The following is a 13,945-nucleotide window of genomic DNA, read 5'->3' on the forward strand; positions in this document are numbered from 1 at the left end:
AGCAACCTTGTCTATTCCATCACAGTCGTCGCCCACGAAGGACTTGCCTCACTAGCGGTAGATCTTCACGAAGTAGGCGATCTCCTTGCCCTTACAAACTCCTTGGTTCAACTCCACAATCTTGTTGGAGGCTCCCAAGTGACACCTAGCCAATCTAGGAGATACCACTCTCCAAGAAGTAAAAAATGGTGTGTTTATGATGAACTCCTTGCTCTTGTTCTTCAAATGATAGTCTCCCCAACACTCAACTCTCTCTCACAGGATTTGGATTTGGTGGAAAGAAGATTTGAGTGGAAAGCAACTTGGGGAAGGCTAGAGATCAAGATTCATATGGTTGGAATGGAATATCTTAACCTCAACACAAGTGTAGGTGGTTCTCTCTCAGAAAATGTGTATTGGAAGTGTAGGTATGTTCTGATGGCTCTCTCCACAAATGAAGAGTGGGTGGAGGGGTATATATAGCCTCCACACAGAATCTAACCGTTACACACAATTTGCCAAACTCGGTGGGACTGAATGGTTAAACTCGGTCGGACCGATTCAGCAAACCTAGTGACCGTTAGGATTTTCGGTGGGACTGAGATGCAACTCGGTAGGACCGATATGGTTAGGGTTAGGGCATAACGTAATCTCGATGTGACCGATTACACAAACTCGGTGGGACCGATTTTGGTAATAAGCTAACCAGAGAGTTGGTCAGGTAAACTCGGTGGGACCGATTCGCTCATCTCGGTGAGACCGAAATGTTACAAAAGGGAAACAGAGAGTTTAGATTGCAATCTTGGTGGGACCGATCGCTCATCTCGGTAAGACCGAAAAGTTATGAAGGGAAACAGAGAGATTACAATCCCATCTCGGTGAGACCGAGATTCCTATCGGTGAGACCGAACTGATTAGGGTTTCTGGCAGTGGCTATGTTAACTGAACTCGGTGGCTCCGGATAGAAAGAATCGGTGGGGCCGAGTTTGACTTTTGGTTTAGGTCATATGTGGATGTGGGAAGGTAGTTGAGGGTTTTGGAGCATATCACTAAGCACTTTGAGCAAGCAAGCCATTAAGCAACACCTCATCCCCTCTTGATAGTATTGGCTTTTCCTATAGACTCAATGTGATCTTGGATCACTAAAATAGAAAATGTAGAGTCTTGATCTTGAAGCTTGAGCCAATCCTTTGTCCTTAGCATCTTGAAGGGGTTCCACATCCTCTAGTCCATGCCACTCCATTGTTGAACTTATCTGAAACATACTAGGTAAAAGTGTTAGTCCAACAAGAGATATATTGACATTAATTACCAAAACCACCCAGGGAGCACTTGTGCTTTCAGGAAACCCTTCTCCCATCTAGGGAGAAGGTCAAGGAAGAAGAAGAATGAGGGGGGCTCTCTCCCCCTCTCTTCCGGTGGCGCCGGAACGCCGTCGGGGCCATCATCATCACCGCAATCTACACCAACACCTCCGCAATCTACACCAACACCTCCGCCATCTTCACCAACATCTCCATCACCTTCCCTCCTCTATCTACAGCGGTACACTCTCCCGCAACCCGCTATACCCTCTACTTGAACATGGTGCTTTATGCTTCATATTATAATCCAATGATGTGTTGCCATCCTATGATGTCCGAGTAGATTTTCGTTGTCCTGTCGGTGGTTGATGAATTGCTATGATTGATTTAATTTGCTTGTGGTTATGTTGTTGTCCTTTGGTGCCCATCATATGAGTGCGCGCGTGGATCACACCATAGGGTTAGTTGTATGTTGATAAGACTATGTATTGGAGGGCAAGAGTGACAGAAGCTTCAACCTAGCATAGAAATTGATGCATACGGGATTGAAGGGGGACCAATATATCTTAATGCTATGGTTGGGTATTACCTTAATGAACGTTACTATTTGCGGACGCTTGCTAATAGTTCCAATCATAAGTGCATAGAATTCCAAGTCAGGGATGACATGCTAACAGTGGACTCTCACACATAAAACTTGTTATCGGTCTAGTAAAGTAGTCAATTGCTTAGGGACAATTTCGCAACTCCTACCACCACTTTTCCACATTCTCTATACTAACTTTATTGCTTCTTTACCTAAAACATCCCCTAGTTTTTATTTACGTGCTCTTTATATTCTTGCAAACCTATCCAACAACACCTACAAAGTACTTCTAGTTTCATACTTGTTCTAGGTAAAGCAAACGTCAAGCGTGCGTAGAGTTGTATCGGTGGTCGATAGAACTTGAGGAAATATTTGTTCTACCTTTAGCTCCTCGTTGGGTTCGGCACTCTTACTTATCAAAAATTATTGTGATCCCCTATACTTATGGGTTATCAACAACCTACCCAAGGACACTGCCCTAGAGTCAAAGACATTCAAAGTCCAACTGAAGACACCAACTAAAATCACCTTGAAGTGCAATCCACTCGACAAGAGATCCCACTCGGATACCTCAATTCCACTCGACCATACAAAGAATCACTCGGAGTACATAAGATCTAAAGCCACCTCAGGATGGCAACGGTCAGGCGTTCACTCCGTAGTCATAAAGACCATTAATAGATGGCATTACCAGTAACGTCCCTGTCTTAACTCACACTGAACCATGTGTAACCGAGGGCTGGAAGGGCCTGGCGCACTCTATATAAGCCACCCCTCCTCTGGCACAAGGGTTCGCACCCCTTGTAACTTTCACGCATAATCCAGTCGACAAGCCTCCGAGGCACCGATACGTAGGGCTGTTACCTCCTCCGAGAGGAGCCTGAACTCGTAAACCTGCGTGTACAACCTCGCTGTAGCTAGGGCCTTGCCTCCTCCTACGTACCCCCTATTCTTTCTGTCAGACCCATTCTCACGATAGGATCTGCACCTGTTGCGGCTTTGGTGTAAGTTTTTTTATCTGTGTTTTTTTCTAATCGATTCTCATTGTTTTCTGATTGATTTTTGTTTTTTCTTCGGTTTTCTTTATTTCATTATTCGGGTTTTTGTTCTTCCTTTTTTCATGTTTTTTCAAATACATTTTGACTTTTCTAACACATGTTATACATTTTCTATACACACGTAACTTTTTTCGTACACATTGAACATTTTCTTCAAAGACATGATGTACAATTTTCAGATATATATTTTGAACTTTTTTTAGTACATTTTAAACTTATTCCAAATAAATATTGAGGACATTTTTAATGGCACGAAACTTAAAACTACGTGAAAATTTCTTTTTTACATTGTATATACATTTTTTTAAAATGTCATGAAACATTTTCTAAATTTTCACATACATATTGTTGAAATGCATGATTTTTTTTAATGCTATCAACAATTCTTGAAAGTTTAGTGAACATTTTTTATGAGTTGTCTAGCATTTCACTTATATACAATAAACTTGTCTGGCATTTCATTATGAGTTGCAGGCTCTGGAAACAGATGTATCCACTCCCTAAATTATTCTTGGTGTGGTTTCTGAATCATACATGGTGACGTGCATTGGCAATCATTATTTAACAGACTTCCTTTTCACTGAAATAAGAACCAGGTAATGCTTACGCTTACGATTTAATCTGGTCATCTAGTAGACAAATAAATGGGTTAATTTTATGCTTAGTATCTTTTGGCATGTGTAATGCGGAGAAAAAACCAGTGTCAGTTGATAGGAATTTCAGGGGTAACATGCTTTTTGGTTCCTGCTATTGCGTTTTAAGTTGTTTATTAATACTTTTAAGGCTTTCCGACACTCAAATTCAGATGCTATCTTGAGTACGACTGAGCAGTTTTGGTTATACTTCAATCCATACATCAACAAAACAAATAACTTAATTACAAGGTACATTCATAATTACCAATGCCTAGCTTTTTTTATTTCGACTAACACAAAGGGTGCAATGTGTAGGTTTAGGAAGCTCTAACGCTTTCTTCGACTAAAGAAGTCTTACAAGCAAGGTTTTCTTTCAAGATAACAAAGGCCTCTTTTGGTTCATAGGATAGGATTATCATAGAAAGAGGAATTTTGTATGAAATGAGATGGCATGTATCTCAAATCCTATGAGTAGGAATAGGAAACGAGATGTCATTTGGTTGACACCAAAGAAATTTTTTCATTGAGTCTATGCTCATTTTTATTTTTCTATGAAATATGGAGGATAGGAACCAATCCTATGTAGGAATAGGAATCTATTCCTATGAACCAAAAGGCTCTAAAGGAAAAAATCCTATAAGAATCATATCCTCTAAAATTTCTATGAAATTCCTCCAAACCAAAGGAGGCCTAAAGCCTAGCAGCATCCCTGTCCATGGAACAATACCGGAAAGAAAGAGTGCTATTGTCTTGCATTTCTCAATATTCCTAGCTTAATTTCATTATTCTGATGATCATTATATATTTTTCTGGTACATGATTATATTTCATTTATTTATTGATATATTCTATTCCTAGGATGAATGCTGATTGTTTTCACATGATACGTGAGTCACGCTTACTAGTTTTGTACAAAATGTTCATAGGGCTTAAGCCCAACAATAGAATGTCTCAGACGTTGTAGAGCTTGGTGTAGTTAAGAGCATATTAATGGTCAACAACACTTGGATTTGCCACCTCTCTATTGTCGGATCGACTTCATCCAACTGTTTCAATTTGGAATGTTATAGGTCATCATATGCATATCATATTTTATTTGCATTTTGGTTTTGATCCTAGAAATTCTAAGCAACTCAAGGACCCACGAAAAGAGTTGGGGATTTCGTTTATTTTCATATTTGAATTTTTCTCAAATTTGAAAAAAGGATCATTTTGGTTTTACTTATTTTTCTCTCCAAAATATATCCAATATTAAAAATAAAAGATAGGAGATAAAATGACTTCTCCAAAATAAAAAGAAATATTGGAGGAAAAATATTAAAATCAAATAAATAGTTTTATTTGGTTTTATTGCTATTTTATTTGAATTAGAAAAGTATGCATTTTTAGGCCAAAACAAATGTTCACTTTATTCTAAATATTTTATTTAGACGGTGAAAATTGTTTTTGGCATTTTTTTAGAATTTTTTTTATATTTATTTAGGATTTTTCCTTTCGACCGAATTTATTTAAAAAAAAAGTTTTTCGGACCGCACTCGGCCGAAGGCCCAGCCGGCCCGTTGTGCCACCGCCTCCGTCGCCGTGCCCGCGTCGGACACCAGCCAGAGTCCGGCTCCGAGCCGCGCCGCGCCCCCTGCCCCAAGCCACCTCGCGCCCCTCCCCTTAAATACCGCCGCCCCGCCGCCCTCTCATCCTCGTCCCAATCCGCCGCCGCCGCGTAGCCGCCGCATCCCGCGTCGCGCCGCCGTCGCCCACGCTGCCGCCCACCGCCCGCTGACCCGCACCGGAATCCTGCCGCCGCCGTTGACTTTGTCGCCGCCGTTTTTTCGGTTTTAGGTATAAACCGGTCGGTTTTTCTTAGATCGGTCCGGTTTTCTCGGTTTAGATTATTTTACGAATGTTCTTTAGTTTGTTTTAACGAACGAATTCGTTCGTTAGTCTCTGTTAGCGGACGTTCGTCTGATAGATTTTTATTTTTATTTTTATTTTTGACCAGGGACCTATCCGCGATTATTTTTATCCCAGATTAGCCCCTAATCTTCAAACCCTCGCAACTTTTTAACTGTTCGCCCAAATCCAGTGAAACCAACGCCAAAATCTTCGTCTTGAGCCTCTCTTTCTCATTAATCAACTTGAACATGGTTTTGAAAATTTTAAATTTGGTTTCAAGCAGATTTGATTTCGAAATTTTTTTGACCGTAGTTTCAGTTCCGTAGCTCCGAATCGATTGATTCTTTTTGCAAATCGAAGCTCTTCAGTTGAGCTTTCAGATTGAATCTTCTTATTTGAATTTTACCCTTGCATCTATGCTTGAGTGCTTATGTATGCTATTATTTGTTTGCGATAGAATTTCCGGAGTGCGAAGCGTGCTACTACGAGTCTCTGGGTTTGCAGATCGCCGGCAAGGCAAGTAACACATTGATCATACCTCATTATTACCCAGTTTTTATGCATTAGCTACAATCCTCAAACATTGCATGAGTAGGATCTTTTAACTTGTGGGTATTGGGAAGTAGATGATGAGATAGAACCTATTGCCCTTTTATTATCAAACCTTAGAAGTTACTTCTACGTTATGCTCATATTGCTATGCTATGCTCGTAGACGTGGTTTGAGTGATCAAAAAAAGTTCAAAAAATTCCAAATCTTTTTTGGAGTCAAACATGATCAGGTATTGTATTTGTATAAAAAGTTTGGACAAGAAATGATTCATATTGACTCCACGGCAAAAAAGACAAGTTTATGATGACAATATAGCATGTATAGTACTTGTATATAGCGTTTTTTGCCGAATCTTCGACCCAGGATGCAACGAAAGTCATTCTCTGACGAATCTTTTTATATGACTACAATACTTGATCATGTTTAAAACCAAAAAAGATTCAGAATTTTTTGAACTTTTTTTGAATTACTAATTGTTTTTTGCATATAGGGTGCGCTGGTACCCAAGTTCTCCTTCATATTTCCCCCCTCTATCTATCTATAGATAGATATCTCCTCAGCATTATAATACTTTGGATCTTCTTAATGCTGCACTATAAAAGTTTAATAAAAGCGCGAGAGAAACTAAACCGCACCCCCACCAGTGTGAGCACGACACCGCCTCACAGTGGGGCGTGCAAGTACAACGGATCCACGTCCCCACCATCGTCCACACCGCGAGGAATACCATGCCAAGGATGGGCGCCAGAAATGCCATGCATAGTCACGTCTCACTGAAAAAGGCACAAGGTTTTCTGTTTTCTCAGAGAGGAAAACACAGAGGCACAACGCAGCGACGCAGTATAATGCCGGGGAATGACTAACCATCCGATGCGGACACGGGACGGGGACGGCGTTTCGATAGGTCCATGACACGGTGCCGACTGATCGTCAGATCAGCAAAAGGGAGCAGGTGACACATCACCGCGTGTCCAGTGAAGAAAACTGGAACTGACCGATGGGCGCCATGAGGCCGCCGTGTGGAGCGGGCGGGTGGCAACGCCAGTGCGTCACGGCATACGGAGGCCGGAGTCGCACGAAATGCTGCCGAGGAGACGATGCCCTACGCGAATAGTACGGAGGCGTCACCCAAGATGAAGACGCGGACCTGGTGCGAGGTGCAGGTGCACGGGACTGTACATAGCCAGGATGCGCTTGAACCTGATCCATGTCCGGGCACCGGGCGTCCCACTCCCACTCGCCAGCAGGACCCGGTCCGGTGGGCCGATGATAAATGCGCGACGTTGATCGGAGCCCCGGCGTGTTCGTTCCGAACGGGCGGCGACCGGTGGAAAGTAAAGGCGGTGGACGGGCGATGGCAGGCAGGCGTCGCCGTCAGGAACAGCCGCTTTCCGGGACAAATGGCGGGCCCATCAAGTTAGGCGGCGTCGCACGGCACGGCACGGCTCGGCGTCGCCGTCCGTCCACGCCGGGTGGAGGAGGCCGGGCCGGCCATGCGTCCCATGACTCGCCCTCGCCCCTTCCAGAAGCTACCGCACGGGCTTTTCCACGCGCGCGAACGGTCCAAACACGTGCCGACCTCCCCCCGTCAGCTAAATGCACACCGCTTCTATTGACCTCAGACGGCGGCCGGGACGTCACCGGGTAACCGTATCGCCGGCCATGTCGAGCATCTCCTGCGGGCGGCAGCCGCATTGATGGGGGGCTGGCTCTGCGCCGAGTGTCAGAGGACTGGCTCGAGTGAGTGAATGACGAGCCACTCAGCCAGATCAATGCCTGGCTCTGCGGCATTGGGAACACCAAAACATGGCCGAGCTGAGCAGCATTCTTAGTAGTATTTTTTATTACTGTACATGGCCCGTGCCGCGCACACACATGAACACCACGCTGGCCTCCTGCTCCACACACTACGGTTCCCTACGGTGATACATTTATCTATCATCTATGCACATTTACGATCTAGTGCCGTAACCATATGGGGGCAAGGAGTTTACTACAGTACATTGCAAAACTTAGTCGTCGTCATGGAGTTGCAAGTTACTTACTTACAGTCTAACGCTACTGTTTTACCGGTGGTAACTAGCTAGTATAACTGAACTGCAACAAACTGAAAGTCACACGCTATAGTAGCAGGAGTATGTGCTTGCTGCTCGTGCCCCTCGACGGCGGCCCGGGGCTCGCCGTTCAGGGCGCGCAGCCATTACCTTCTTGGCTATGTCACGTGTACAGCACGCTAGAGTGTTGATCAGGGCCGGGCAGGCATGTGTGCTGTCTTAGTACTCCACGATGAGGCTGCCGAACGGCGACCGGTGCGGGATGCCCTTGCGGCGCTTGTTGCCGGCGCGGTAGCTGCTGGAGGTGGCCGGCGGGGTCGACGGCGAGAAGCTCTGCACCACGCTGCTCTTGTCGCTGCTGCCGCCGCTTGTGCTCGTGCACGAGTGCTCCGAGTCCGACCGCGCATCCTTGACCGCCGCTCTCTTCTTCTTCTTGCCGCCGTGCTTCTTCCTCGGCCGGTGGCCGCCGGACGTGCCTACAATCTGTGGGGCAGAAGACGCCGTGCTGGTTACCAGCTTGCAATGCGCCAGGCCATGGCCGAAGCTTGGATTGTAAGGAGGACATATGCATACTTTGCATCCGAGGGAGCAGAAGCGGAAGGAGTCGAGGAGGCTGCGCTCGCAGACCTCGCAGGTGTTGGTGACCCCCTTGCCCGGCCTCGGCTGCGGGCGCTCGTTGAGGAACACCACGCGCGCGCTGTTGATGATGTACGTCTGCACGCCGGTGATGTCCAGCACCCTCTGTATCTCCGACGCCCGGATCACGTCGTGGTACGACGACCTCCGAATCTGCTCCCGTGCCACGCATCAGTCAAGACCAACATGAATCGATCGAACAGGGGAGGAAGAGGATACAGGAGGACGCCGGCATTGGAGAATGGTCTACTGACTGACCTGGATGGCGTGGTGGTCGCGGTGGTGGGCGAGGCAGAGCGAGCAGAGCGCGCCGTTGACGCAGTCGAGGCAGTACATGTTGCACTCGCTCTTGTGCGCGTCGGCGTGCGCCCGGCATTGCACGAAGAAGCTCGTCGCCAGCAGCGGCTTCAGCCACGGCGGCCACCGCTGGTTCTCCGCCTCCTCGTCCTCGCACCCCGCTCCTCCCTGCTCGCCCAACATTGCAGTTTCAATCCGGCACCGCCATTAGGATCAGTCGAGAACCAAGAAACATTGCTGGAGATAATCATCAAGAAATCAATCAGCTAACAAGATTACCGTGGCGCCGCCGCTCTTGAGCGCGAGAGGGGACGCGTGGTCTATTGCCATCTTGCGCCGGGGAAACGAGAAGGAAGAATGTGGATGCGGGAGAGCAGGGGAGGGAAGAAATGCTTTGCAAGAAAGCGGCTCGCCGGCACAGGAGCGCGAAGGCTTTGTAGGCCGAGGTGGAGGAAAAGTAGCGCGGCGCTTGTGGCTTGTGGAAAGTGGTGGAAAAAATGGGAGGAGGAAGACTCGGCGGGTACTTTGACAGTGAGCTCTCGGGCCGTTCTTATCGACTCGTCGCGGGCCCGGGCCGAGTCGCGACCCGGCAAGCACACGTAGTATGACCGACCGGTCGAATCGCAAATTGCAAATCATATATAGTACTCCATCCGTTTCGAATTATTTGTCTTGGATTTGTCTAGATACGAATGTATCTAGACACATTTTAGTGTTAGATATCTCCATATCTAGACAAATCAAAGACAAGTAATTCGAAACGAAAGGAGTACAAACAAGCTATGAAATCCCAGCAAAGAGGTGCATTTTTGTTTCTGAACCTGTCGGCGTCACGGTCCCGGTTCGGGCTGCCTCGCGTGATACGGCGGGAAATTGTGATCGATCCTCTCTAAACAGCGAGGGCACACTTTTTTTGCGAGTGCTAAGCAAAGGTACACAATCGCTTTTTCAAGACGTGGTACTACGTCCATTGCCACTGCATTAGTAAGGCCAACTTCACCGCACGACTCATCTTATCCAGGTGCGTTCATTTAGAGTAAAATGGACGAATAACGCGGTCCAACGCACGGTTTCAAACGGATAAATATTCGGATTCCGTGTGTTTTTGACTCATCCCCGGTTCAAACTTGTGCTCGGTTTATGATGAAACAGACGTGCGTAGACGGCCTCGACGCAAGTCCTTGTCCCTCCGTGGCCCGCCTGTCGGGGACACTAGCAGTCCCTCCGCTATCGCTTCCACCCTCTCTCCCTGCCCCGCCCCGTCGTCGGCGCCGCCGCTATCCTCCGGCCGCCTCCTCACCGCGCAGCCCCCCGGCCGTCCATACGAGACCACGTCTCGACATGGCCGCCACAATGCCCGCGCTTTCGCCGTAGTTTTAGCCGTCGATGGGAGGAGGTTTGGTCGTCGCCGTCTTTGCCGATGGACATGATCGCCGGCGACGTACCACCCCTGCGGCCAGTAGCTCCAGAGCGGCCAGTAGCCGGCCAGCAACCACCCCTGTTGCGTCGAGGTGATCATCGCGGCCTCTTCGCCACCACGCCCGCAAGGTGTTCGCCATTTTGCCTACAAAGGTATGGACAGTGGAGACGAGTTTTTCTTTCATCACTTCCTTTGTTTATCGGACGATTCGTCGTCGGATGATGAAGATCTTGTGGTGGCTTCACTGGTCGTTCACGACCACATTCAACGGCAGCTTCCTCGGTACAGGGGGTCAGTCCCTGGCCGTGCTCCCAACCTGAACCGCAATAGGGAGAGAGGCCACGCCCTGCTCTATGCCGATTACTTTTCCAACACCCCGCTTTTCAAGCGGGATAAATTCCGTCGCCGTTTTCGAATGACAAGGCATGTGTTCGATCGTATCCGAGAGGGAGTGGTTGCTTATGACCCATACTTCGAATGCAAGACGGATGCCCTTGGCAAGCTTCGATTCTCCTCTTACCAGAAATGCACCGCGGCCATCCGCATGCTTGCGTATGGAATTCCAGGCGATCTGGTGGATGAGTATGTGCGTATGAGTGAGACAACATGTCTGATGTCAATGTACAAGCTCTGCCAGGCTGTGATCGAGGTGTTTGGCCCAGAGTACTTGAGGCAGCCAACTGCCGCTGATACTGAGAGATTCTTGGCGATCAACGTAGCTAGAGACTTTCCAGGCATGCTTGGCAGCATAGATTGTATGCACTGGGAGTGAAAGAACTGTCCATTTGCTTGGCAGGCCCAGTACAAGGGGCATGTCAAGGCGCGCACTGTCATATTAGAAGCGGTGGCTTCGCAGGATCTTTGGATATGACATCCTTTCTTTGACATGGCAGGTTCTCACAATGATATCAACGTGCTGCATCGTTCTCCAGTCTTCGCAAGGCTTGCAGAAGGCCACTCCCCATCTGTCAACTTTGAGATCAACGACCACCAGTACAACAAGGGATACTATCTAGCTGATGGTATATATCCTGAGTGGTCAACTTTTGTGAAGACAATTTCGAAACCCCAAGGTGAGAAAAGAAAGAGATTTGCCCAAATGCAAGAGAGTGCAAGAAATGATGTGGAACGTGCTTTTGGTGTGCTTCAATCCTGACGGGGTATCATTCGAAACCCTGCACTGTCATGGGATGAAACGAAGCTTTGGGAGGCTTTTTTTAGAAAAGGAGGATGACCCCCGGCCTCTGCATCTGGGAGATGCATACGACCACTTTATTGATTATTCTCAAGGACCTTACAAAGTATTACAAACAATATATCTGAATCCACCATCTTGGCAACATATGCCGCTACACCTATCCATATGATGAAGGGGTGCTAGCTGGGCCACTACCCAAACCACTCACCTAAGCCTAATACATAAAGCCGGAAGCCCCAGCCGAGCCACATACCGGGTCTCGGGCACAATCCGGTCAGACACACTCGTGTGTCGTCGCCGCCATCTTCCACAGGTTCGTCTTCAGATCATATTGAGGCTTCTACCTTGTCTGGCCACTCTGCCATCGATGTCACCATGACGCCAGACAGCTACCTCCTCCTGCGCGAGTCCATCTCCGTGCATCGGACGCCGAGCCTCCACAGCGCCATGCCGCGATCTCCGTCGCCATCAATGTGTGAAATGAAGTACCGCTCCACCATCCCCCTAACCATCACTTGCTCCAAAACGATGCCCCCAGGAGGGAAAGCGATAAAACGCCATCATCGTCTGATCCGGAAGACCCAGATCTAGTGTTTCCCCCGGAGCATCCTGAGCCTGATGACGCAGACTGCAACGACGATGCCTTGGCAAGGGAACGACATCTAAGACGCCGTCATCATCTGCCATGACCGTAGTCAGCGCGATTTTCATCGGCAGTTGCTCCACCAGACGTGCGCCACCGACGTCACTGGTCCCTTCAACCGGAGTAAACTCCAAAACGATGCCCTAAAGAGGGACTACGACGCAAAATCGCCGTCATGGCTCGATCCCAAGGAGATCTAGGGTTTCCCCCGTAGATACCCGTGCTGTCAAGGATCAGACAAGGGTAGGATCCCGGCGGATCTGCCTAGCTGCCGACGAGTCGCACTCGCCACCGTGCCGACGGTAGACCAGCGATCAAGGCCCACGCTTGGGCATAGATCCGGTCGCGCCGCCGCGAACCGATCCGGTCACACCGCCGCCGTCCCTAGCGACCGCGACGCACCAGATCGCGAGGCCTCCTGCCGCGGGGGAGCGAAGTCGCCGAGGCGCCGCCACCACCCGCCGTGGCATCCGGCCCGCCGCCACGCTCCGGGCCGCGCCAGCCCCACGCAAGCGAGAGGGCCCGAGTCCCCGCCGCCGCCGGCGACGACCAGGCTTCGCCTGGCCGCGCCCTTGGGCGGCGGCGAGGGAGGAGGAGGAGGAGTGGGGGAGGGCCGGCCGACGGGATCTGGGGGCCTCCCGGCCGCCCACGCGGGGGGCGACTCGGGAGGGGAGAGGGGACTCGGGAGGAGAAATGAGCCGAATAGTAGAAGCTTTTCACAACGAAGCTTTGGGATGTGATGACTGCTTGTGTGATCATACACAATATGATCGTCGAGGACGAGCGTGATGAGAGTATTTTCGACTAAGGATTTGATTATCAAGGTGAAAATATTGAGCCACTGCACCAAGACCCGGCCACATTTTAACAATTTGTCCAATTCCACCGTGAGCTGCGTGATTGGCACACTCATTTGAATTTTCAAAATGACTTGGTTGAGCATGTTTGGGATCACATTGGCAACCAATAAATGTATTGGTTCAATGTTCAGTCGAGACAATTTCGATTTGGTTGTAAAACTATTTTATTATAGACAAATTCAATTGGGTTGTAAAACTATTTTAATTTTTAGACAAATATTTGGATGTGTAAACTTGTTTTGATGAAAATATGGGTATTTTTGGCCCTGACGGACAGGATGGGGCAAACGGATGCGGCCGCGCGCTGGGCGCATGGCCACCGCATCCCAGGACAAGTCCGGATATAACCCCATTGCTCTACCCAAACGGATATATTCTGGACAAAACGAACGTCCGTTTGGGATCACGTGATGGAGTTGGCCTAAAGTGCCACACTGCCACTGCACTCCCTCAATTCACTTGCTCATTGAGTTGTATTTTCGGCTCCGCATCGATGCTCCTCCTGGAGATTCCATCGCATCTGCCCAACCCTCATCTTTCCCAGCTCCCAAATAGGCGGTGCAAAACAGTAGCGAAAAGCCCACGTTTTCTCGGCTCTCAAAAGTGAAGAGAGAAAAATGGCACAAAAGTTACCACTAACGACGCCATTGCCGCACCTAATGCGTCCGCCATTGGCCAGCCCCGCACCATTCTCCCCAGGCAAGTGGTGGATCGAGAGGGATCGGATGCATCCTCACTCGCCCGTGCATGCGTATACTAGCATATCTCTTGGATGCTCGCCCGCGTTCTGGAAGCACGGTCTGAGCCTCGCCTTTTCTCTAGTGGCTGAACGG

The 13,945-nt window shown here is 48.6% G+C and overlaps 2 protein-coding genes across 2 annotated transcripts; one reads left to right on the forward strand and one right to left on the reverse strand.

Moving 5' to 3' along the window:
* Nucleotides 1–7,820: 7,820 nt before the first annotated feature.
* LOC125514188 (protein RGF1 INDUCIBLE TRANSCRIPTION FACTOR 1) lies at nt 7,821–9,508 on the reverse strand. The gene is made up of 4 exons (XM_048679469.2): nt 9,271–9,508; nt 8,953–9,159; nt 8,632–8,847; nt 7,821–8,541 (listed from the first exon to the last, which is right to left on the reverse strand). Exons 1-4 carry the CDS (start codon nt 9,319–9,321, stop codon nt 8,278–8,280), a joined length of 738 nt encoding a protein of 245 aa, XP_048535426.1. The 5' UTR covers nt 9,322–9,508; the 3' UTR covers nt 7,821–8,277.
* A 1,318-nt stretch (nt 9,509–10,826) lies between these two features.
* Nucleotides 10,827–11,567, forward strand: LOC147965767 (uncharacterized). Its single transcript, XM_087530596.1, has 2 exons — nt 10,827–11,166; nt 11,305–11,567. The coding sequence occupies exons 1-2, from the start codon at nt 10,827–10,829 to the stop codon at nt 11,565–11,567; spliced, it is 603 nt and encodes a 200-aa protein (XP_087386722.1).
* Nucleotides 11,568–13,945: the final 2,378 nt, after the last annotated feature.

This window comes from Triticum urartu, chromosome 6A (genome assembly GCF_056163025.1).
Source record: "Triticum urartu cultivar PI428250 chromosome 6A, HENAU_Tu73, whole genome shotgun sequence".
Taxonomy (NCBI): domain Eukaryota; kingdom Viridiplantae; phylum Streptophyta; class Magnoliopsida; order Poales; family Poaceae; genus Triticum; species Triticum urartu.